The 25890-nt window shown below is 43.2% G+C and overlaps 1 protein-coding gene across 1 annotated transcript in view; it reads right to left on the bottom strand.

Moving 5' to 3' along the window:
* The window catches only part of LOC143319398 (alpha-1,6-mannosylglycoprotein 6-beta-N-acetylglucosaminyltransferase B-like), a 102957-nt gene that overhangs the window by 33886 nt on the left and 43181 nt on the right, over positions 1–25890 (bottom strand). Inside the window, exons 4-8 of the mRNA XM_076728354.1 lie at positions 21838–21947; positions 18912–18988; positions 18496–18675; positions 15237–15401; positions 8924–9093 (exon numbers count right to left, since the gene is read on the bottom strand). Of these exons, the coding sequence (XP_076584469.1) occupies positions 8924–9093; positions 15237–15401; positions 18496–18675; positions 18912–18988; positions 21838–21947 (702 nt within the window). The remainder of the gene's footprint in view (positions 1–8923; positions 9094–15236; positions 15402–18495; positions 18676–18911; positions 18989–21837; positions 21948–25890) is intronic.

Raw genomic sequence — 25890 nt, 5'->3', positions numbered from 1 at the left:
CATCTTTTTAACATGTGGCTTAAATGTCAGCAACTTCAATCAAATGCTTCTGGGATTGGTATCCGATCTGTCCACGACGCATGGAGTGGCTGCTTGTAGTTATTCCAGACATGCTGGTTTACCTGCTTGACTGACTGGTGCCATTAAACTGAATTGAGCATTAATATTATTAGTTACACGTGAAATGAAAAACACACTCCCCACACTCTCTCTGTTGTCCCTGTTAATGTATCTCTTCTTATATGCTCATCACAGAAAACCACACATGATTGTTAGCAACTAGGTAGCTAGCAGAGCTATAGTAGGAGATTTCAGCTGGCAAAATGTTTTCCAGTGGTCCCATTTAAATCTCTTTCATAACTAAAGCCACATATGCTCCAACTGCCAATTCATGTTCCAGATGATGTTTAGTCTCATGTCACAATATTCAACTTATATCATTACTTATGAGGTTTGTTCGTGTTACAAACTGTCCCCAAGTTAAAGGGCTAAAACCCCAACTTTACAAGACTAGATGTATACCAGCACACACAGACACACTCAAACAATTCCATCAAGGATTGTGCTAAATCAGCTAAAGCAGCAGCTTGTCCCATTTGCATTTCCAAATCCCAGCTGTGTCACGCAGACCAGTTAGAGGTAATGTCACGTGGAGAAGCGAGCCAAAGCAACACCAGTAACGAAAGACGGAATCACCCGTGGGCAGCAACTGTTTTTTCCATCCGTTCTTCAAATCTGAGACAAGGGATAACCGAAGTCATTACTAAGTGTGTGCTGCCGTGGTGTATGTGTGTCAGGAAGGGGTTACAAGGAAGGGTAAGGGTGATGAAATGCTGTACAAATCTGGGAAGTTGCTAACAAGCACATTGATTTGAGCTCAGAGGGGAACAACTGGAGGGAGAAAGAGAAAGGCACAGAGAGAGAGCAGGACTGATGGAGACAGAGAGACAAGAAAGGTGAGGAGGCACAGGGCGAGAGAGGAGGAGAGGAGCCAGGAGAAGAGGAAGGCAACAGTGGAGGAAGTATTCAGATACTGTTATATGCTATATCATTAGAAGAGAAGCAATATTTTACTGCTGTAGTTGGTTGAGGTGGAGCTAATTTTGAAGTGTTTTTTTATGGGACTAGAACTAATAATGAACAAATTATAATAACAATTAGAATGAAAAGCAGCAAATCCTCACGTATGAGACGATGGAACCTTGAAATGATTTTTCAGGAACGACGACTTCAACGATCAAAATACTTTTCTGTTAATTTTCTGTCAATCGACTAATTGATTAATTGGCTAATGGCTGTACTTAGTTACACTTCTCCACTGGAGGAGAGGAGGGGCGTTTGCTTGTGGTTTGTTCCTGCTAACACAGACACTTCAGGCAGACAAAATGATGCAGACTGAGCATACTACTCATTTGCACGCTCTAGTTTATAACAAAGAAACAAGCTGATGCTCTATCTCACATACCCAGCACCACACACACACACACACACACACACACACACACACACACACACACACACACACACACACACACACACACACACAAACAGCTCCCACAACTGATTAATGTTAATGTGCTAGCTTTTCTCTTCAAGAGGGAGCTCCCTTGTTGGGAGTTTCACACACCTCAGCAGGTTCTCTTGAATAAAGAGATCAGATACACACTCCCTTCATGACTTAAAGTTTGGATATTTTTAATGGGAGACACTTCTCCCCCGTACTTACAGCCAAGTGTATAATAATGTTTCGAGTCAGCTGCTTTACAAGTTGTTTTCCCCTAAAACTGTGACGTTGTACACTTGCACAACAAAGTCAGAAGCAAGAGAAAAGTATTTAAGTTGTGAAAAAAATGAGACGAAACAGCGATGCAAGGAAAGTCAGACCAGCCTAATTGCCAAGGAGAGCGAAGGAAAGCAAGATCAGGGTTTTAAAGAGGATACGTTTGCAGGTGTGTACTGTACGTGTGTGTGTGTGTGTGTGTGTGTGTGTGTGTGTGTGTGTGTGTGTGTGTGTTTTAATCTGCTTTGGGGTAGGTAAAATAAGGCAGCCTGTGGGAGAGCTGAGGTCACTGACTCCAGTCTCCCTACAGGCTTCACTTTAATGATGGTGGAACACGAGGGAGTCAAGTCGATGGGAGGTGACGGAGGGAGAAGGAACACGGAGAGAATGAAAGAGATGGGGAGAACGACGGTTTATGAGGCAAAGAGTCAAACTGAATGAGACTTTGATTTTGCAGAAAAACAGCAATAGGAGGAAAAGGTAGTAAACAGCAGCTCCCACAAACACCCACATACTCACATCCACTCGCTTATTCTGAGTGTTTTCCTAGTTGAAGGTGTGCAGAGAGCAGCCCACACCTCTATCTACAAAGTCTTTGACCTTGGACTTTCAGGCTTTCAGCCACACAAACCATTTAACAAGGTCAGGACACATGTAGTGCTCTGATGATGAGAAACGGAGGAAAGAGAGAGATGCAATTGGAACCAAAAGCAGCTGGAGACACGGTAACAAACAGAAGAGAGAAGGACGAGAGCGTCCACAAAGAGAGCTGAGATGAAGTGACGGCCAAGACAGAGCGCACACAGGACAGAGCGGAATACAGAGAAAACAAGTGTGCAACTGAGAGATTCTGAAGACCAATCCAATTTTACAAGGCATTACATAACCTCAGTGGATAGCTCTTTTTGCATTAATCTCTTGGGTTATGCAAGCCATTTCTGGGCCAAAGCACTAGATTTATAGCAATGAGCTTATGATGCAAACTAGCTTTAGTTCTTTTACAGCAAGCTGAGAAAATACACGCACACACGGATTCACAAGCACATATGGAGCTTTTCTCTCCCTATAAAACAATATGTCTCACACGCATCACAATAATAGATCACTGAATGTTACAGTAATATATTACTTGTCACACAAAGCAATATGATGCATTACTAATAAAAGTTCAGAACTATTATTACAATCTCTACCTTATGTAACACGTTACCACCACCTATTAAGCACTCAGCAGCTCCCAGCGGTCAGTCATTGATGGATGTTCAGCACAGGCCAAAAGAACTCTGTTGTTAAAGAAATGTAACCGGGGTCAAGACGTGTAACAGCCACCCCGCTAATGGTTAAAACCATAAACCACAGCAAACATGGCAGTTACCAACATAAACCACCGTGTTCTGCGACAGACAAATTACAAACACTATTGTACAAACACTACTGTTAGTAACATTTGTTTGTAGTCTTACTACTACAACCAGTAATATAACTGTAATATATAACTGGTTGTCGTACCTTTTGCACTTATTTTGTGGAAGTAATGCAAAAGCAACATCATCAGTAACACATTACTCCACATTTGAACAGATCTACTGGCTAAAGGCTCAAAGGTAACACTCACTGTTGCCCTGGTTTACAGCGAGACACCAGAGGCTCTTTAGACCTTTGATATTGACAAACTGTCCAAAAGATGTATGATATAAGATGCAAACTTATATCATACATCAAACTCCCCTGACCAGCAGACTTGGCCTGTCTGGAGACTGATTTTTCTGTGGTGGTGCGAGCATGTATGAAGCTGAAGAAAAAAAAAAATACCAACAAAAAACTCACACATGGTACTAGATAAATCAGACGCCCGTTCACCTGCTGACCCTGACTTCAGCAGTTTGACTGGAGAGGCATGAAATACCACTGTGGAAGCAGAACCAGCGGACGATGTACAGGGACACATAAAAAACTTAACATAAAGGTTTTATGGCACTGATGTAACTTAAAGTGCAAAAGACTTGTGAACAGATGGTTGTTACAGTAACTGTTAACTGTTACTGAGGGTGGTGTAAAAAATGATCCTGGCCACTACTGAGAAGTGAACCACTGTCTTATCTCTTGGTGACCCAGAAATGTCCGACACATCAACTTTTGTGGTGAAATTAACGGTTAGAAAACATCAGCATTAACCCATAACACTAACAATGACTCATAACAAGAGCAACAACTCATGGCAATGTTACTGCTGCAACTCGCAGCAGCATTACTGTAACATAAACATAATAGCTGCATTAACTAATAACAGCAACCAGTGGTGCTGAGAAAAGGGCTCCACAACTGAGCGCAGGCGTAGGTTTAAAGTTAAGGTTAGGGTTGATTTTTGCTCCAGTGTCACACCAAAGCAGCATATGAACTGGTGCCAGAGGGGGATTGACCAAAGATGAAGTTTTGTGGACCAAAGGGGCACATGAGTGCTGCAAGTGCGCATCTAGCGCCCACAGAAGGGGTCTTTGGGGGCTATTTACACCAAATAGATTTTCTCTAATCTAAGTGCCCTTGTATTGTTGACACCAGGGTCAAATAAAGAAACATTGAACTGCCTGAGAAAGGCGGACGTACCCTGCTTGAAAGAACATTTAGCACTCTTCCTCGGCCCTGAAATGTAGATTTTATGCAGCTTTTCTCTCCAATCACAGCAGCGGCATGTTCATTTCAGGTGTAAATGAGCTCATAAAGCTTGAGGCGAAATACTAGAAAAGAAAGGGCAAGTTCAACTGATCATATGCATGAGCAGTGGAAACTATGGCTTTGTCATTTTATTGTGACTATTATGCCAAGTGCACCAATCCTTGCGGTCTTTGCTTATGTGCTGCTATTATGCGTTTTTTATGAAATTTGGAGACTTGTGAAAGCAGAGCTGAAATACAAAACACAGCTCTGCACTATTCTAACCCGTGAGTCCCTTTCCATTGACACTCACAGTACGGTATGGTATTTCTTATTTTTGTACACGCACACACTGTAAATACTGCATGATAGGAGTAGGCAGGAGAAACAAAAACTTTACCTAAAAAAAATCATATAGAGTTTGAGTCTTGGGAAGCAGTTCTATGTTCTCAAAACTAAAAACCTCTTCACACGTGTGGGTTGGAGGGTTAGACTGAATATGCATCCCTGCTGCAGGCCTCGAATCTGTCCACGGACCAACTCTCCAATTATCAGCACATCTTAGCCTCTGGTTTCCCTCCACCCTTCCTCCTCTACTGTACTGGAGGTGTTGATTGACTGTTACTCTGTGTCTCTCCACCTCCAACCGCAAAAAGGCCCGGAGTCTGATCTCCATGGCAACTGAGACATTACCTGCAGTTGGGATGAGATGGTGAAACTTGACACCCAAAGTTGGAGGAGGAGAGGCAGAGAGAGCACGCGAGACAGCAGGAGTGAGTCACACAGCGCATGGGTGGGGTTTTAAACTGGTGATCAGGACACGATGCACTTGGAAAATAAAATTATAACGTCCAAAGCCGATTTGCCCATATTGTTGGCTCACATAGATTAATACTTGTTTGCCATTACCCCTGAAAAACTATTCAGTTTACAGTTCGAGTTACTTTCTCACCTCCACACAGCTAATGGTCGGACATAGCTAGAACTAATCCGCCACGAGGAAGGTGGTTTCTGAAGCTATTCAACCATCCGGCAGTACACAGGCACCTTAATTCAGTCCAGTTTCTAATTTGCCATTTTTGTCTGGTTTTGTCAACTGTCCCATCTATTGCTGTAATGCCTTTTGGTTACTCTGGGTAGTCATTGCACAAAGGCCAACACACACATTTGTTCCCTTGATCTTTTATCTTTGAGCATTACCGAACTCTCTATTCACCTCTTTAGAGCAGTGAAAGGATCAGGCACAAAGGTGCTGACCACCCACCTTCACAGTGACAGCAGCAGCTCTCACTGATCTGGACCCTGGAGTCTGTAATGTAGAGCAGGCGGAGCCCTGTCTCTTCTCCCTCTCACTCTCATACATCTCAGGTGTCTTGCCAATCTAATTGGCACCAAATTCAGCTTCATTTCCATCAAGAGACTCAGTTAGCCCACATTGTGAGGAGTGCAGGCTCAGCAGAAACGGGGAGACGCAAAAAAAAAAAAAAATCTGTATTGAATTAAGTCGGGTTTGTGTGCTGCTGTGTGCGAGCGAGCAAGTGGTGCGAGTAGAATTTCGTCTCTGTGCAGAAATGAAGGACAGTCAAATATCTGAAAACAAAGGGGTGGCATTCATCACTGAGCCTTCAAACAAAAAAAAATACAATACAAAAAAACCATCATTTGCACATTTGAATAACAACAGTCCTCGCCACGACTCCACAGATGTCAACTCAGCACTTTGCTGCTAAATCCCCTTTCTTCCCTCCCCTACAGGCTTTTCCATACACATTTTCTCATCTGTCCGTCCATTCACACAGTGACAGCTGATTGATTCCCTCGTATCATTAGGACCTGCAGGCCGTAAGACAACACAATCAGAAAAAAAAAGAAAAGAAAAGTGATCTGATCATGCATCTCTGGTCCAGCCATCTGATCATAGTGCTGAACAACAAATCAGGGTATTTGTTGTAAACAGTATACAGTAAGACCATACATCCCCTCAGTGGCCAATTACTGCTACTCTCCACTTCCTCCTCAGCCAATTACAACTCTCAGATGTGGCTATGGGAGCACTGTATCACAGACTATGCACGCACACACATACGTGCACACGCGCACACACATACACACTATTGCCGAGCTGTGGAGGTGGTTGGACCCAGGGCACTTGTTCAGTTTTGTTCCGACGCGGCTCGGTGACGCCCAAAGAAGGCGAAGAAAACTTTCAAATGTCAAGGTGTCTGTCACCTGTCTGCCTGATTCTCCATTACATCTCGGTCAGCCTGCCTGTCCAGATTGTAAGACTGTTTATCTGCACTGTTATCTGTTTGTCTGGTTACATCTTTGTGTCCCTGCCTGTCTGTCTGGTCTGTTCATCTGCAGTATCTACCTGTTTGTCTGTTGCTCAAACTGCGTCACCTGCTGTCTTTAGAAGGACTCGCATTGGACACATGGACAAATAGGAGTGCAGTCTGTGTGTGAAAATGGAGACACACGGGTCACAGGACAGACATGCATTCAAACTACATAGTGTGACAGCACAGATGATACCTTATGGATCAGTATGCCACTAATAGCTAAAAACAGGGTATCGTCCTTTAAACAGCATCTGTTTGCCCAGAATTGATTTTATCATTGATGGTTTAACTGAATGGACACATTACATTATTATACCATCATCTATAACATATAAGGGAGCTTTTCTACATGTTTGAAGAGCCAGAGATCCATAAAGACATCATTGGATTTGGGTTGAGACAAAGGAAAGGAACAAGCAGTATATTTATTTTTTGTTTGTTCAACATCAACTTTCGATTTTTTTGGTCTTACTGAAGGCAGGGACCAAGGGAAACGAAAGTTGTGCAAACAAAAAAGTGACACATTGGCAAAAAAAAGATTGGATGCACTGCATAACCCTTCTCTGTTCCACTTTCCTGCTGCAAACCATGTGGAAAGACTGACATCAGGGGGCAAAGCTGATGTGCTCTTCCTCACATCAGTGTTTTTAAAGGAACTCAGTCAGGATTCAAATGCAGTTTGAAGAAAGATTAGACCTCCTATCCAAAGCTAAAAGCTATTTTTCCAGAGCCATTTCATGTGGGCAAGGTGAGTTATTCTTCATGCTGGTCTGTTAGATTATACCGCACAGTTATCCCGCATAGTGAGGAGGACCAATTTTCAAATGGGGGTCCCGAAACACTACAGTGACACACGCACAGTAAAAACAATCTCGCCATCCATTTCAAGTCTGACAACTGAACTCAGTCTTGTGGATGTCCCTGCCATCTCTGAACTCATTTTTTAAGTAGAAAATGCCTCTAGATTTTCCCACTCTCCCCTGCTCCCTGCAGAGGTGTTATATGTCTACAAAATGACTGCCAAAGGCTGGGGGTCAATACAATACTTCTTCTATGATTTGTGGCAGTTGTCGCAGGCAGTGCACAGTGTAAAAGAGTACAGCGGGGTCTCTGTAGACATCATTATATTGATCTATACTCTATACATGTGTCATCGCAGTGATCAACGATGGCAGTAAGACAAAGACTATTGGCCCAATCAAGGCTGAACAAAGACGTCGCCCATCTGCACTATAATTCAGTTGTCTCCTCACACTCATACCTATTCATAATTCTACTGTTCAACATTAGCCATCCATCATCAGGGAGCTTGACAACCTGTGTGATTTATTCAGTCTCAGCCATGAAGTAGATATTGCACAGTCTGGACAGAACAAGCCTGAGGGATCTCTCCCAACAGGGTAGATTTACATCCATCCACCCGTGTGTGTGTGTGTGTGTGTGTGTGTGTGTGTGTGTGTGTGTGTCTTGGCTCGACAGCTGTATCCGTCAGCAGAAACATGTAAGCGTGCTGATGCAGGGGATAAAAAGGCACACACCAACACAGCCACGCTGACAGGAGGCTGTGGAGTGCGTCGATGCACGATCGATACAGCAACAAATAAATCAACAGGACCTTAGGGCCCTCATACCTGATCTTTAGGTTAAGTGGGAAATGGGTGTAATTAGAGCAGAATGCTCTCTTACACATTTTGAATCCAGTATGCAGGAGAACAAGAGCACATTAGCAGAACAGGAAGACTGTTAAAGGTCATTGGTTTGTTGTCACAGCTGTCATCGGGGGTCATTCTGTATCCCTCCTAATAAAGATGTTAAATACGACTGCGACAGGATGTCATTGGATAAAGTATTTTTACACAGCAAACAAAACATGCAGATGTTAAAAAGGGCGAGATTGTTTTCTTACAACCGTGACCCTGCCAATCAATAACCTTTCTCTTTTCAAAGCAAACATGTTTCCTTGTCTGGATAATTCCCACGTCAATGTAATGAAGCCAGTCAACTGGAGAAATGCCACCTACTTGCTTCTCTTGATACCAGGACAGCTGAGCTGATTTGATGAATGAGAAATATGGCCAACATATGCATCATTCCCAAGTACCAGTAACAAGCCAAAAAACGCTTCAGCCGTCAGTAGCATACAGTAACTCACCCCTGCAGCTCCTTGACAGACATGGAGATCTTGAGGTTATGTCCCAAAACATGGAGGGCGGTGAGGATGTCAGCCCACTGGACCATCTCTCCCAGAGGACCCCCCTTCAGCACTTTGGGGCTGAAAACATCTCCAGACTCCTCTGTCAGGAAGCCCACATGGACCAGGATCTGAAGGAGGACAGAGACACATTGTGGCACAGAGTTAAAATAAAAGTCTGCGCTGAAGCTCCACCACAAAGCTCCACTTGAGAAGAATATCAACTGCAAGAATTACCATGGTCCTAAGTAACTTCCTTTTAATTTAATAATCATTTACTAGCGTTAACTAAATTTCTTTACTAATTGTGAATGATGTTATGCTGCTAATCAGCCCTTACTCTGTTACTCTATTTCACAATTTCAACAACTCAACGATAACTCTATGAAAAAGTGATTTTTCCTGTTGGATAATAAGCCTGAAAACATCCAGTCATTCTTCAGCATGGACCACAGCGTACATCTATTAACACAACGCACTTTACAGACAACACTACTTGCTGGTGATGCAGTCATTTATATACACATAATGGATAATGTGTATATTATAAAGCACATTTTACTTAATCTGATTTACATTACATTACTAATATGTGTGTGTGTGTGTACTGTATAAAGTTAAGCCCCTTGAAAGTTAAGCCACCGCAGTGCAAACTGTTTTAATGAGTTTGAGGATTAGAATCATTAGAATTTCAGACTCTTCCAAAAGAAAATTATGGAAACTGAAAAGTAATTCTTTGAAATCCCCGATGAATTATCCCCTCATGCTCCAATGGAATAGCATGCACAAGCAGAAATCCATCATTATGGACTTTATGGTCCAACTCATTTCACATGCACAGTATGCCTATTCAGATAACTGCTGCACCAAATTCCCAGGCGCCTGATGGCCAAATCCCCCTTTGTTTTAAAACATCATATAACACGTGAAGGCATTTTCACAGTTTATATGTTGCACTATTGTACAACTTTGCACTTACAGGATACAGTCCTGTCATGCATGTCCACCTAGCCACTGCACAATCAGTGCAACCCACTGAGAAATGAGCAACATGTTGCCTTTCACAGCGGATTAGACACACCCATGTCCAAACGATGCTCCGCTGAGTAATCCTGATTAACTGACGCAGCATGAACACCTCCATGCAACATACATAATGAGCTTAAGGCCGGCTGTGTGGAGTTTGGTAGAAGTTTCTGACAGTGATTGCTCGCGATGTTCGTCTTTCTCTGCTTGTATGTACATACATGTGCATCCTGTATCTGGATCTTCACAGCTTTGAGCTGGAGAGATAATCATTAAAAAAGCTTCCAAGAGTTTTTAGATGTCTCCCACAATGCACTCCTTTGCCCTCTCCATCACATTAGCTACAATGCACTAATGTATACATACTGCTGTAACACATTACACATTTTATGATGCGGGAAAGCCTGAATTTTGAAAAATTCTGAAGTCTGGATATCTGATATTTAATGATTTGAAATATTTATCATTATACATAGTGATACAACTGCTTAAGCCATCCCACTGATGTCCAAAATGTATGTAAAACACTGGACAATGGTGTGTGTGCAGCAGAGTCAAGCTCCAGTGGCACTCCAGCTGGCGTGAAAAATCCCCTGATTTAATAAGCCTGCTCTATTAACTTCTGCTTCATAAAAAAGATAAGTGAAATTTAATTACAGTTTGGGTGGCAGATGGCAAGAGTGAGAATTCATGGCGCCAATACTATTCACTCTTTTGGCTTGGTGGCGGTTGTGGTGCTGGTGAGGGCGTATCACACAAACACTGGCAACAAAGCAGAAATGGAGACAGAAGGAGACGAATTTCACATACTGGCAGCAGCTCAGGAGCGCCGCTAAATAAATATGAGAAATATCACACAGAAGCAGCAGAGCTGATTAACTGTGGATTGGATTCTATAAAACTGGCATCCACATAGACACAAGTTAATAGGGAGAGAGATAAGAGTGCTTTCCAAAACCAGGCAACTTGCACCCATAATCTAGAATGCTGAGGAGAGATTTCACCTTCTCTAATGGGCAGTAACAGAATTAGAGCGGAGTTCAATGAAACATTTCAGGAGAACACTGGAGAAGAAATCTTTATATCGCAGAAAGGAACCAATAGCTAGACTGGAGAGGAGAGAGGAGCTCGGCTGGATGGTTTGCACTGTTTTACTGTGCAGATCGTCGCCAACACACTGTCGCATATTTGCTCACGCGCTCGCTTGAAAACGAAGCTGAACGGGTGGAAAAGCCACACAATGCGAAGTCAACAACAGAGGGAGTAACTCCCGAGCTAAAGCTGTGCTTTCTAATAAACTCCTGTATCACGGCCAGCTGCCTCCCCCAGGAATCTAATCACACACAAGAGAGTGGAGCTCTTTATACAGTGGACTTATGGTACTCCCAGATGGTGCGTGTGTCTGAGTGCGTGTGTGTGTGTGTGTGTGTGTGTGCACGCTAATAGATTTTGAATTTTATTTGTTTTTGTTTGTGCGCATTTGTTTCACACTGACATACATCAATGAACCCAGTGTGTGTGGATGTTTGTGTGCGTTCGGGGTGGATGCTTGCTCGTTCCCCACGAGATCGGGGGATTCTCAGAAGGATGTGAAGCTGCTCTCTACTGTTAACATCCCACGAGGATCGAACACAAAGCCCCCTCAAACCCGCTGAGACAGACAGAGAGCTAGGAGAACGACGAACTCCAGCTCAAATCTCTCGCTCACCTTTGCAACGCCCCGTCTGCCAGTGTGCGTATTCATGCACCACCTCTCAAATCAAGGTCTTTTCACAACATCCCTGTTCTGAATGTTTTGTGTGTGTGTGTGTGTGTGCGATTATATAACTGGGATAAGCTGTGGAAAAGGAAATCTATTGTCTTTCATGTTTTATGTAATATAAGTCTGTATCTTAGTAAAATCCTTGGAAAGCCCTTGGTGCGTACATGCTGTATGAGAGCAGGAGAGCTGAAGTGGCTCTCCGGTATGTGTTACCACTCCATTGCTTTGCTCTGCCCCACTCATCACTAACAGGCCAATAACAGAAGAATGCTAATGCTTGTCGCAAGATCTTGCATGTATGCATGTGTGTGTGTGTGTGTGTGTGCTTTACACCCTTTATGCTCATGCACTCCCGAAGGTCGCAGCTGTCCAATGGAGAGCTACGGGTCGCAACACAAGCTGGCACTGCCAACCACCACTCCTCTACCCTTACTTTCACCTTCTCCGTCATCCTTTCACGCCTCTACAGACTACGTTCCCCTCTTTCTTCCTCCACACGTCTTTCCTCCTTGTTGTCATATTCCTCCAACCTGCTCCCCTCCCCCTGCCTCCTAACTTCTACTCACCCCAAGCCCCACACATACACACATGCACACATGCACTCCTCACTTCACCTTCAATATCCTATTAGTCTCCTACACTGTCTGCACTTCATCAGTCAGAGGTCAATACACTCTCAAGAGGGCAGACATATGCTGAAAAACATTAAATGTGCACGTTCAACACACACGAAGCAGGCACAGATGCACCCGGTCACTTTTTGAGGCACTTAAACTAACACCAGATGCAGTGAATTCACCGCAGAAGGTTAACAGGATGAGGTCAGTGTCTTTGGATTTGTATTATTGTCTCTCTCCATTATAACCCGGCTGAGCTGAATTAGTCTCTTTTGATGTTGGGTAAAAAGACAGAAATTTCTTATACCCAAATATTCCATCAGCGGTGTTATAATGGCTGAATGGGTTGACCCATGCTTTTCATTATGTTTAATAATGACACTTCCAAAAAAAAAAAAAAAAAAAAGAGTTCTCACAAACGTCTAATTGCTTTGAAAGGGAAGCACGGCAAAAGGTTGATTGTATTCTTTCTGAACTCCACAACCACTGAGGAAATGGGCAGATTAGCCGCAAAATAAAAAGAAAGATTTCCTAGAATATCTAAGGCAGGTTTCTTCTTCATCACTCAGCGCGGCACTCTGCATACAAAATCTCTCCAACGTCTATCTCTCAAATATATTTGACTGTAGAAAATCTCCTCTGCTGTGACTCTCACACAGACACACACACACACACACACACACACACACACACACAGACACACACACACACACACAGACACACACACACAGACACACACACACACACACACACCTTCTCGCTTCGCGTTCTTTTGTCCGCTGCTGACAGTTAAAAAGGATCATCTTGCTTTTTTCTCTCAATTTCCTCTCCAACCTTTCTCCCTCCGTACTTGCCTCCGCGCTCCGCTAATTCATTCTTTCTCTGAGTAAACATCCACTATGCTTACAATCAAAGAGAAGGCCAAACGAGGAAAAAGAACTGAATCAACAGAGCCCTATTGGAAATTGTAAAGACCGCACACTCAAGCAGAATGCTAACATTGCTATTGCAAATGGGGATTTTGTCAAATCCAAAGGTTAGGCGAGTGCAAGGCCACAGTCAACTCACATCAGACAATGTTTTTTTTTTTTTTTTTTTTTCCTCGAGTCAGACTTAATTAAAATCAAACAGCGTTCTCCCTCTCAAAGTGAGTGCTTATGTTAAAGTTTAAATGAAAATGAATCTTCCCAGGGAGAGAGGAGGTTGACAGTCAAAAACGGCAAATTAGCCTGGTCCAGAAGGAGATTTCATTTTAAAATAAAACGTATGAGATTAATGTCCAATTAGCAGTCACGCACACACGCACAGACCCACACCGACAGACACACAGGACAGAAAGGCACACATTTTTATGTCCATCTCTAATTATTATGATAAACAGCTTCTGACAGCCAAGGCGAGCTCTTATAAATACCAGGACATCTGCTGTTGCAATAGCAGCAGCGCGTTGTAAAGCATATACGCTGTTCAAGCAGCCGCGGAGCCATGATGGAGGATAACAAATCCTTCCGTGCACTACAAGAAAGGAGAACATCAATCTTGGTGACAGAGGACTATTTCCACCCTTGTTAACTTATTTTAGAGAGAGACGGGGGCAGAGAGAAACATTTTGGGAGAAGAAGCAGACTGTGTGCTCAATCTGCCTTCTCACGTTAACGCGTTAATTTATCACTATTTTCTGAACAAAAAGATTATGAGTCGACTCGGAGCAGGGTGAGACATGCTCAAGGCGAGGAGGCTCGACAGAGCTAAAAGGTGGCGTGGTGAAAGGTTACATGCAGCGAAAAAAAAAAAAGTTTCCAAGACTCCCAAAGTTTTAATTACATATCGCTTTCGTTGACATTTGCAAAAGTAAGCCTTTGAATTATACCCTTGGTTTTATATTAACTAATTTTTAATGAAATACCCACCTTGGTCTCCCACTCTTTGCACATCTCAGCGGTGCTTCACGACTCCCCTCTCCACCTCCATCAATCCTTTCCTAATCCACATTCTACTGTACCCTCCCCACCACCGTCCACCCCCCTCTTGTTCCTCCTTTCTCATCTCATTCTTCTCCCTCTGGCACTGGCACACGCTTGGCATTTCATCATAATCCCAGCATTTGTCATCAACATTTCTCACCTCCTTTCTCCCTTTCATTTCTTCTCCCTCATCTGTCCTCGCGTGTCTTTCTTCCTTTCTCTCACACTCTGTAGTATATGGCTCGAAGCAGGAAGTAGCTAAGTCCATACTGCGTCGCTTCAGTGGCGACCAAAAGGAGGTTTAACACTATAATACAGCACTAAATTCTTAGTCTGCGTGTGCAGCGTTGATGAGCATTTTTCAACAGGTACATACAGACATTTACACACCAATTACAGGAGAAGAATGTAGACGTTAGTGATGGATGGCAGCCTATCATTACCTCGTCTATAATTTTTCTCCCACCATCATTCAAACTGAGGAGCCTCAAGAGGCATCTGAAAAAGGCTTTTTAAGCCCAACTACCAAAGTGGAAAACAATCTTTGCTGCTCCTCTGAATTTGAAGACTTTTAGCTAAACTTGAGACATCCATTACTTCATTTGTGGAGTCTATAAGCTGAACTGTGTGTGTTCATGTGTTTCAGGCTGTGCTGTTCAGTTGTGTTGTTGTGCTCCTCCTTCATTCTCCCCCCTACGGTACATTTTTCATGTACACTATCACCGTTGTGCATCGGTGTGCGTTCTAACATTTAAGCTCTTGATCTCTAGCCTTAAAAATGAAAAAAAGGTTATCACAGTACCTCATCACAGTCGAGAGAATAAACACTTCACCCACGTTGTTCTTACCCAACATCCTGCATCAGCAATCAGCCTTTCCTTTTCATCCCTCCCTCCCTCTCTCACCTTTTTCTGGTCCCTCCACCTTTGCTCCAGCTTGGCATCCAGGCGGTTGGCGGCCGTCGCCCACTGCTGTGCAAGACGGCGGATTCGGCGCTTCATGAAACTGAGGGACTCCTTTCCTGTCCCGACCTGGTCCAGCAGGACAGAGAGGTCTGTGCGGAAGGCAGCCTGGGAGGGCGAGGGATGGATAGTAGAAGGAGAGACGGAAAGAAGTGAGGACAAAGAATGAGAAGGTGGACAAATAGTGCAAAAGAAGTTTTGAATTTGACGTTTTGAGCAGCTATGTGGGCGCCAGTGTCAGTGGGTCAGCCACTTTGATGCAGACAGAAATATCTCAACTACTATTTGATGGATTTTTCAGAATTTCGGTGCAGATCTTAACGCTGCCCAGAGGATAAAATACTACTCTCTCCTGACTCAAGTGCGACCAATAATATACCAAGATTTCAATGTGATTTGGTGCAGACAATCATGGTCTTCTTCAACTTTGGTGATCCTCTGACTTTTCATCCAGTGTCTTCATCAGCCTGGAACTTCAATCTGTCCAACACTGTCTTATCTTTTAAATGGTTTGGGTTTCTCATAGAGCCGTTTACATGGCTGGAGACTCTCAAGTCAGAAAAGATGTGAAAGAGGAGTGTGCCATCTGCAGATTTGATTTAAGAACATCAGCTGACGTAACTTGTGCATGAATATCTTTTTCCTGAGTGTCATGGTAATTCTGTTTTCTATGCAAATGCAGGAAAACATTTACTGGTAGATTTTTAAAAGACTAAACCATTTTGCAACATGATGCAATATTTGCCTCGTCAAGGCTCATGTTTTAGACAAGCGTCTCAAAGAGAGCTTCGTTCACCGTGCTGTTTGTTTGACTATTTCGAGGCTCCTTTTAGTTCCCCTGTCAAAGGAAAGTATGTATGGAAAGGGTTTAGAAACGCATGCATTTTCTAACTAATGCTCTAAACAATCAAGACTTTGCTCTTCTGAGAGCAACCTTGGCTCAGCCCTGTTCGTGTGCAAGATACAGGAAGACTGTAATCCTTCAGTAATTTGGCTCACAAGGTAAGATGGAGACATCTGTCTTCATTTACACTGACATTCTGCTTTACCTCCTGAAAATTACCCTGCTGCCACAAATAAAGTAAAAAAAAAACATGGTGAAACCACACACACAAAGACATAACGCACATACATCACTTTATAACTACTTCACTCAAACACACACCTTAAAAGGCTGACAAAGCCTCTCAGTATGAGTGTGTGCAGCGAAGACTCTTATTATCACTGCACAGGTTTGCCCCAGAGGGCACCTTCACCTGTGTTGTGCCGCCGATGTGAGGAACAAAACAGTTAATCTTGAAATAAAGGCAATTACATCGACCCGTGATAAAACGCGGTCACTATTAACCGTAAACTTAAGCGTGGAGGATTTTAGTGTTCCTTTATAGACGTCAGCAAGAGGAACAACGGCGGACTTTCACCACTCAATTCATGAAAGTTACAAATTACGGTGCTGTTAAGAAGAACAACAGATAGCTGGACACTGTGTGTGCATGTATGCTGTTGTGGGTGTGACCCTGCAAACTGACACCACCTCATGACCTTATAGGCAAAACTAGAGGGCAGGGGATAATGAAGCGGGGGGTCAGGCCTGTTTTAATTAGTGGAGATGGTAAGATGGAGGTTATCTATTATGCAGTAATGAGGGCAGACTGTTCACATCCCAGTGACTGAACGGCATGTTTTGAGCAAAAGGACTGTGAGCCCTCTTCTTTCCTCTGTTTTGATTAGTGCTGTGGACATGTGACTGACAACTTGACAACCACCATTAATCACTCTCTTCAGATTTAATTTTCTGTCTCTGTTGTTATTAAAGCCTGTCTAAAACTGAAAATACAAAAAGCAACAATTTGGAAGAAATAACACGGTGGAGCAAATATATTTGTTCTGTAAAAACCATAATTATAACTGAACCACATCTTATCTGTCAGTTCCAGCAGATGACTGAAAACAATATTGCTTGTCTGAGGTCTTTTTCTCCCCCTCACATTTAACATTCTCTTTTTAACTACCTTGACTCGAATCTCTATCCATTACAGGACTGAAGTTTTCATTTTCCACAGAAACAAGCAACTAACCATTAAGGTCAATGTGTTTATTTAGGCGTCACCAGCACAAAAAAGCTTAACAATAATGGGTTCATAAGAAGGGCAAGCATGTGCATGTTGTTAACATGTTTTATTCATGTACTGAGAAAAGAAGCAGGATTCTGTTCTACTTCACACTACGCAGTGGTCAACGATTAAAAACATGTACATTTTCTTACTATGGCTGCACTACGGCTTTCACAACTCATCTACATTCTTACTTGGATATATGACAGCTAAATGAAACAAATGTGAAGAGGGTGAAATACAGTAAAGGCTGCTCCTAATAACAAGCTGAACTCGTCGCCCCTCATGTCTACCCTGACGGTATTTTATGAATTTCCAAAGGAACGGTTGCCCTGATTTCCTATTAATTTGCACCACTGTAGTATTTCCACATAACCTTGGTGAACTGAGCGCGCCTGGACTGTCTGAGCTAATAGCCTAGTTACTTATTTATTTTTATTTTAAGCAAAATATACAGGAAATAGAGCAGATCTGCAACACACACTGCTACATCGATACATACTTACTGTATGCAGCTTACTGAATACAACATTCAGAGCAATTTAAAATATTTTTCCAGGCCAGAAAGGTTGAAAAACATGTCTCTTGGTTACTCAGACTCAGCCGTGTAGACGATACTCCTACACACTGCATCTGCTCTTTCTCATCACAGACAGAAGTGCTTTACCTCTAATGCACCATTTGGGTTGTGCATACTGTTTAGATGGTTGTTTCAACCTTAAGCCATTTATCAATTCAAAATACTTAGTGACCTGTGTATGTTTAAAGAATTAACTCAGGGTCGAATGAAATGAGCGATCTTAATACTTTCGAGTGGTCGTAACACTGTGTGTAGGCATTGTTGTGTTTATGTGCTACAGTACAGTAAGACGCGATATCACTTCCTGCTTTCATGGTGCCTGTAAGCAGCATTATTAGTTGCTACACTGAGCCAAGCATAATCACATGTGTGTTTACTGCACATCCATCAATTTGCTTTCACCAGCTGTGCATGTGTTTCTGAGTACACCTGTATGTACGTCCACGGGAGCATCTCATTTAGCTGGTGTCTGTTTTGAGCTGTGCATGTTTGTGAGTACTCCCCTCACCTGTCTCTTGGGGGCCTTCGCCTGCTGTGCATGCTGGGTGGGGGGGCTGCTGTGGTTCCTCCAGGGCAGTGGGGGGCAGAACCACTCCACCTCACTCAGGTAGATGAGGAAAGAGCAGTCCGAACCGTCGACACCGTAGAAGGCGTAGCAAGGGTCTGACGTCCAGCGTGCACGCATCCACTGGATGGTACACAGAGAACATGTGCATTAAGTGCAATTTACATTTCCACACCAACAGAAATGACATCAACAAAGGGTAAAACTGAAAAACAGCAGGTCAGAAGGGATCATGAATGATTTTCTAACTTGATGCTTACTTTGGATGTGACACCCCTGTTAACTCTCCCACCACCTTGTCCACACCTGCTGTACCAGCATATTCAAAATGAAAATAACAGATTGATTGAAACACTCACATCTACTTTCCCTGGACACTCTGGAAAGCGGGGGTCTCTTGGTACTTCACACTGGTTTGACGTCCCGTCTCTCACTGCTGAAAAGGTACAGTGAACAGAATTCTACCTTCAGTAAGAAAGCATCGATATATTTCTTGTAGGCTGGAACCTTCTAGGAAAAGGCCAGCAACAAACAAGGATCCACTCCCATTTCCAAATATTAAGTTAAACCAATATTTTCCTCTTGGAAGTGAAGTTGCAAGCCTTTGCTTTACCCACAGTCACTGCTTCATTAGTCTATAGGCTCGCTGACTTAGCTCACTTAATTCAGATTGCTTTAATATGAATATTTATCTTCCAGTGAAGAAAACTATTCCAACTGCAATCAACCAGTGTAATCATTTCTATCAGGTCATTGGGCAGCATATGGTGCATGTCAAAGTCTCTTTAAAAGTCAGGTTTTATTTCTTAAACCAAAGCACTTGTAGACATGAACTTCTTTGACCCACAGGCTCAACCCTCAGAGCCTCCAGGTCACAGCGTCGCTCACATCATTGGCTTCTCTCCTCTCGACAGTTGATGGCGCTTTCTCCATCATCATTCGCATCATCACTTGCAGCGTATGCCTTGTGTGTGTGTGTGTGTGTGTGTGTGTGTGTGTGTGTGTGTGTGTGCCATCAGTGACCATAAATCTCTGTGGTTTCCCCTTTGCAACATCGCATCATATCGGCTCTACTGCAGTGCACGCTATTCACTGGGCTCTGACAAAGCAGCACAGCCTGTCTGCCCCTGCTGCCAAACCATCCCAGGGTTATGCTAGCAAGCACGTCTGCTCACTTAGGCTACACTCACTGCATTAATTGCTCCACTGACTTAGTTAACTGCCTCTCTGCTGCCGATGTGAGGAAAAGCACCAAAGAGAGTGACAGAGGGAGAGAGAGAGAGAAGTGGAATGATATCGTCTGAGAAGAGAAGAAATGCAGCTTTAATTTCAATTTCTCAATCCCCCTCCTTTCTCTCTCTCCGGACCAACAAATTTGCCTTCTCTCTAGGTTGCGTCTGTTTCCATTTGCCTAATGAAAAAGAGACATTTCTCTACATAAGTCTTCCCTGGGGCTTCTCTCTACGTCTGAAAACACACACACTGAGCAACACACCGCTTACAAATATGATTACAATAGCAGCCACTGTAGCAACAATTGGAAATGTGGTCAACTAGCTTGATAAAAACTTGACTCCTGTCCCTGCAAGACAGCACATAAAAGCGTCGTCAGTGCTTGAGGGGAAGGAAATTCTAATCACGTCCTCGTTCTGTCTCTCTCTGCTGTCGTTCCCTCTTGCACACGCCTGACCACGAGATAAATAAACCGCCACTGAGCCGTATGATAATAAAGTCTGCCGGCAGTGTTTCAATTCATCTGTGATTAGAGAAAACAGCAGTGTTTTCATTTTGCCGTGCGCCGTCGTCCCTGCAGATGCAGCGGGGAAAAACAGATGAAAAAAGGAGATGTAATGCTCATTTATTCTCTTGTAAAGAATTGGGCAATTACCCTCGAGAGAAAAAGTGAGAGAGGAGAATAAGGAGGAAAAAAATGATCACAATGGTGGTTATATTGTGTGTGTGTGTGTGTGTGTGTGTGTGTGTGTGTGTGTGTGTGTGTATGTGTGTGCATGTATAGAACTGTCACAAGCTTGGTTTTATTTAGGTTTTGATTAAAAATGTGCAAGAGTCACACAACAGAAAAACAGCAGGGTTGGCCGGAAGCAATAAAGCGAAGATGAGATACACAGAGATGACCACAGCGTTCTTCCCAGACGACTCGATTACTCACATTTATCTTCTTACCAACCTAAAAATAATGTAAAATCAATCTTCTGTCCAACTCCAAATTATTCCCGGTAGTGATTTCAAGGTTAAGACGGAGCTTGAGAATATGATGGAGATTTTACACGAGATGCTGTGCTTACTTTAAGATTTCAGATTTGCAGTAATTGCACAGAGCCTCAGTACTGCCTTTCTTACAGTGTAGTGCTTTTCTGCGGAGAACTCAAATACTCACCTGTGTATTTTGGTAAGATGTCAGACGTGATTTGTGTCAGAGGAAAAATCAGCTAGATTGCCTCACTTAAACAAGTCTGTGAGTGTGTTTGACATGTTTGTCTCTCTCTCTCTTACTCTGCATGTGTGTGTCTGCAGATCTGTTTGTTGTGTCTGTCCTCTGTTCTATTGTAACAGCAGCAACTGAGGTTTCACTCCAACACAAGTTGACAGCTGTGCCTGAGCCCAGCTGTGCTTCAAGTTTAACATTAGTGAAGAATTACACTTACTGGAGCTTTTTTTCCTCTTTTGTTTACCAGCGCCCTTCTACCCACACCTGTTCTTGAACGAGAGAGCGGACAGAACCCAGTACTTTGACAATGTGAAGCTTTTGTCCTAATTGTACTTATCACTCAAGTCATACTAAGCATTGTGCATTACTCTCTTGTCTTTTGCACATATGTTAAAATTTTATACTAATTTTATATACTATTATGTACGGTTTATTGCAGTATGACACCATATGTACTGTCACTGGTATTGGGAGTCTGCCATGTGTGCACTATGCCTTTGATTGTTTTTACTGTGTATGTTTTTATTGTGTATGTTTGATTTTGTGACCACAATGCAGAAACAATTTCCCTTGAGGATAATAAAGCTATCTGTCACATAAATGCAATGTAATGTAGCAAAGAGGCTGCAGAGGGGTGCAATGGGACTCAACACGTCAGTTGTGAATGTACACGTGTTTGAGACTGGATGGGACTGTTTAGTGTTGTGTGGATGTGTGTGTGTGCGTGTGTGTGCGCGCATAGGCTTATATGCTTATTTACTTTTGAGTTAATTGCGTGGAAGGATAAAGGCATTTCACATTGATGATGATGATGATGATGATGATTGCTACTGTACCTCTTCCTTGCACTATACTGTTTTGCAATATCTGCTCCACCCTGATGGCCATGTTGGACACATTCTGGGCTATAGCTTGGATCTTCTCCACCAGGCCGGCTGGTTGAAACCTGCACACAAACAACAACACACAAACGTAGAGTAAAGAAGGGCTGCAGGCACACGGAAATGAGAGTTTCCCTCACACTGTTGCCACACAATGTAAAGTTAATTAAAAATAAAGTGCCTTGGACAAAAAGCATGTACCTCTGCATCAAGTACAGCCTCTAATCCTGCACTGGCACCCAAAGCTTCTATAAACAGCTATAAATAACTCTCATCACGGAGTCTTTCTGCTACGACTGTATCGGCTCCTCTTCAGTCCTTTCTTTGCTGCTTCCTCCCTCACTTCAATCACAGGCCGGTCTCTCTCCTCTTAAGTTATTCCCAACTTTTGTGTTTCATTCTTGTTTTTACGTTTTTTTTTTCTATCTTTCTCCCACTCCTCTCCCTTGCCTGTCTTTCTCTACCTCCCCTCCCTCCATTTTTACATCTCAACAGATGTAAAAGTGTTCGCGGGAGATGCAAATTGTTAGACACTTGGTTGGAGCGTGAAATAGAAAAAGACCTGTGCTGTTAATACCACTTCCTCTGTAGGGTGAGAGACTTCTCATTCACATAATAAGATGTGTGGGGAATGTGTGTGTGTGTTTGTTGTGTGAATGCATTTGCATCGATTTGTGTGCTCACTGAAGTTCTGCATATTTCCAAAGCATCTCGCTGCATGATTGCACATCACGCAAAGCCAAGCCTGCGTAACCACACACGCTCATACTGCTGTGCCCATTATGTCCATTTAAATGACTTGATTTCAGTGTGGATTGCGGGTGTGTGTGTGTGTGTGTGTGCATGTGTACGTGCCTTCCTGTCTCTCTGTATTGTCTAATCAGCAGATGGTATTAACCCTCATTAAAGCCAGAGGCTTAAATGTGGCATAATAACACATCAGAGAAGATGATCAGAATTATTGATTGTGTGTGTGTGTGTGTGTGTGTGTGTGTACAGGATGGAATGCAAGGCTGTTTGACTAATACAACGGCAACAGCAGCTGCATGAAAATGAACTAAAATAAAACAGGAGGCAGCCATAAAAGTCACAGAAAATTTCAACACCATTAACAGCGTTGTAAATGTCATTTGTAAACATCACTAAATGTGTTTGTGCCCTGTTTAATACGTTTACTACAAGAGAAGCCATTATTCCATAGTCGTGTATTTTAGGGGCAACAGCTATCCCCAAAACATTCTACAAATTTGAAGAAATGTGAAGTTATAACATAATCTTCAGCATTTCTGTTGCTTTTACATAAACACACATTATTTCTGTATCTTTGCCTGAATGGGATACACTATCCTTCCAGCATGTTCTGTCTGCTGCCTGGTCTCCTCCCAGTTGGATGAGCCAAGAATACCTCCACAGAGGAGCCTCCAGGTTTCATCTGAACTACATGCCAAAACCACCTTAACTGACTCCCGTTGAATGTGAAGCGCCAGCAGGGCTACTCCAAGTTCCTTCCCAGTGTGTGATCTCCAAGGGTGAGCCCAGCCGTCCTCCGAAGGAAATTTGTTTTGGTATCATGCATCTCTGGTCTTATTCTTTTGGCCATTAACCAAAGCTCATGATCAATGGTGAGGTGATGTAGATTGACGAGTAAATGAAGAGCTTTGCCTTCAGGCTCAACTTCTTCTTCACCACGACAGTCGGAGGCAGCGTCTGCATTGCTGCTGATGCCTCATCAATCCGCCTGGAGACTCCATCTTACCCGCACTTGTGAATGAGACCACAAGATAGATGAACTCTTTCACTTGGTGCAATGACCCTTTCCAAACACTGAAGGGGGCAGTGCACTGTTTTCCTGCCGAGTAGACTTGCAGGCGCTGGTCATTGTCACTTCCCACTCGTCCGCACACCATTCAGTGTTTTCCGAAAGCGACCTCATCCCAGGAATATATTGCTGTGTAGGAATATATAAGTTGCATCTTTTGACTCTCGCATTGTGGGATTATATCATAGTTTTCTCAGGACATTCTGCACCACCCATGCTGAAAAAAAAACTGCTGTGCTGGAACATTTTCATTTTGTCAGTTTGGTTATTCAGTGCGACAAATGGCATTCATCTCACCTGCTTACAGTAGAAGCAGGTGAGATGAATGCCATGGCGTGAAAGCACCCTGAAACAGAGTTATCTAAATAAAAAGCATATGACAGAACTAATTCCAATTTCACTCTTTCATTCCGTGTAAGTGAGGCAAACACAGTGACTGCATTAGGAAAAGTCATTACCCTCATATTGTTTTATAATGAGAACCAATACTAGGCTATAAAGTTATGTTACAACATTAATATTATTACATGGAGCGTTACACAAAAGTTCCCAGCTGCACAGGGATTACAGCTGCCATGGTACACATCCGACAAAAGATGCAATATATTTGGCCTGAAGGACAAAACCTTTGCTTGGTAAGGTGGGTTACCCATGTTAGTGTAAAGCTCTCTTTGGGGGGGGCTTGACTGTGACTGTGCAAGTCGGCCTCTATAAGACTTGACCTTCTAATCTTACCTCTTATGTCTGCTACAATGTGAAACTCATGCCAAGAGATGAACACACAGAGAAGGAGAAAAGAAAAGAGTCATAGAAGGAGAGAGTGGGGCAGAGAAAGAGTACTGCACAATGAGATACAAAGAGGGCAAGACACAAAGACAGACAGAGAAACATACAGTGGGAGAGTGGAGAAAAAAAAACTGGAATAAAAGCAGGCGGAAAATAAAGAGAAGGAGATCAACAATCCACAGCAAGCAGAGAGTACCAGGGGTCTCTTCGTATTAAGAAAGAGAGATGATAAAATGAAGAGATCCTCTGTGCCTTCGTGTGGAAGCCAACAAATAGCTTCACTGGAACATTAAGCAATGATTATGATCAAAGAATACAGGGATATGCATATTTGATGGCCCACTGTTGTGCGCTACTCGCAATGAAAATTCCTCCTGTTTGATGAATGTAGACAGTTGGCTCTTTTACAAATGAGGGAAACAAAACAGAGATGAGGAAGAGCAAAGAGACGACAAAATGGGAGGAAAGTACGAGGGGAGAAGATATGACAAGAGGAAATCCACTGACGGATGCCGAGCACAAGTAGAACGCTCTGAAAAGAAGAAGCTGAAAGAGCAGTGGGAGGAGAAAATCAATGGGAGCTACAGGGAGTGTTTCTAAGGATACAGTATGTTCTCATGTTCTCCTCATTTCTCCCAGCCTACCTCTCTATCTAATGAACTCATCTTCTTAAGGGAAGAGGACAGTTCTGGCAGCATCCCATCAACCAAAGCTGTTGAGGGCGAGAGATGCATGTGACAAGGTGTCAGCATGCGGGGCTTGTGTGTTTGGCTGATGTCCATTTGTCCCAACTTACTCCACCCCCACGTCGTGCTGTGAAAGCATCACACTTCACAGCTCTTACTCACACACACATGCACGCATGCACACGCACTCACTGTTTTTTCCACATACAGTGGTAAAGAAAATTAGGTTTGAACAGCGTTATTTATTTCTCCCACTGATCTATGCACGGAGGATCTGAGAAAAGAAAAAAAAAAAACCTCAAATGAAAGAAGAATTTAAGTGTCTCCTTTGCGGGCTACTTTGAGCAAAGCTGCAGTATGACATTGACTTGAGTGCTGTGGAAAAGAAGGCCTCCTGGGATAAAGGTTGTTACTGACGGAGCTTAGATGGGTGCTTAAGGGAGAAGAAATAGGTAAAGCCGAGCCAAAGCAGTGATCTTCAGAGAGAGTCCGCCTAAGGGGAGACTTACCAATCTCCCCTCTCATCCGTTGCACAGTAAAACGGAGTGAATCAACTGCACATCCTTTTCCCCTCCCTCATCTCCCTCTCTCATTTTCTCAGGCTCTTTGCTGTCCCTCTCCCTCCCTCCCTCCCTCCCTTGTTATTTTCCCTCAGTTTTCTGCTCTAACGAGTGGCTGCCCCGTGGGTGAATCGCAGGCTGGGGCCTCAGACATCAA

The sequence above is a fragment of the Chaetodon auriga genome, chromosome 4 (genome assembly GCF_051107435.1).
Source record: "Chaetodon auriga isolate fChaAug3 chromosome 4, fChaAug3.hap1, whole genome shotgun sequence".
NCBI lineage: Eukaryota > Metazoa > Chordata > Actinopteri > Chaetodontiformes > Chaetodontidae > Chaetodon > Chaetodon auriga.
The sequence above is the reverse complement of the archived record's forward strand: the minus strand, read 5'-3'. Positions and strand labels throughout refer to the sequence as shown.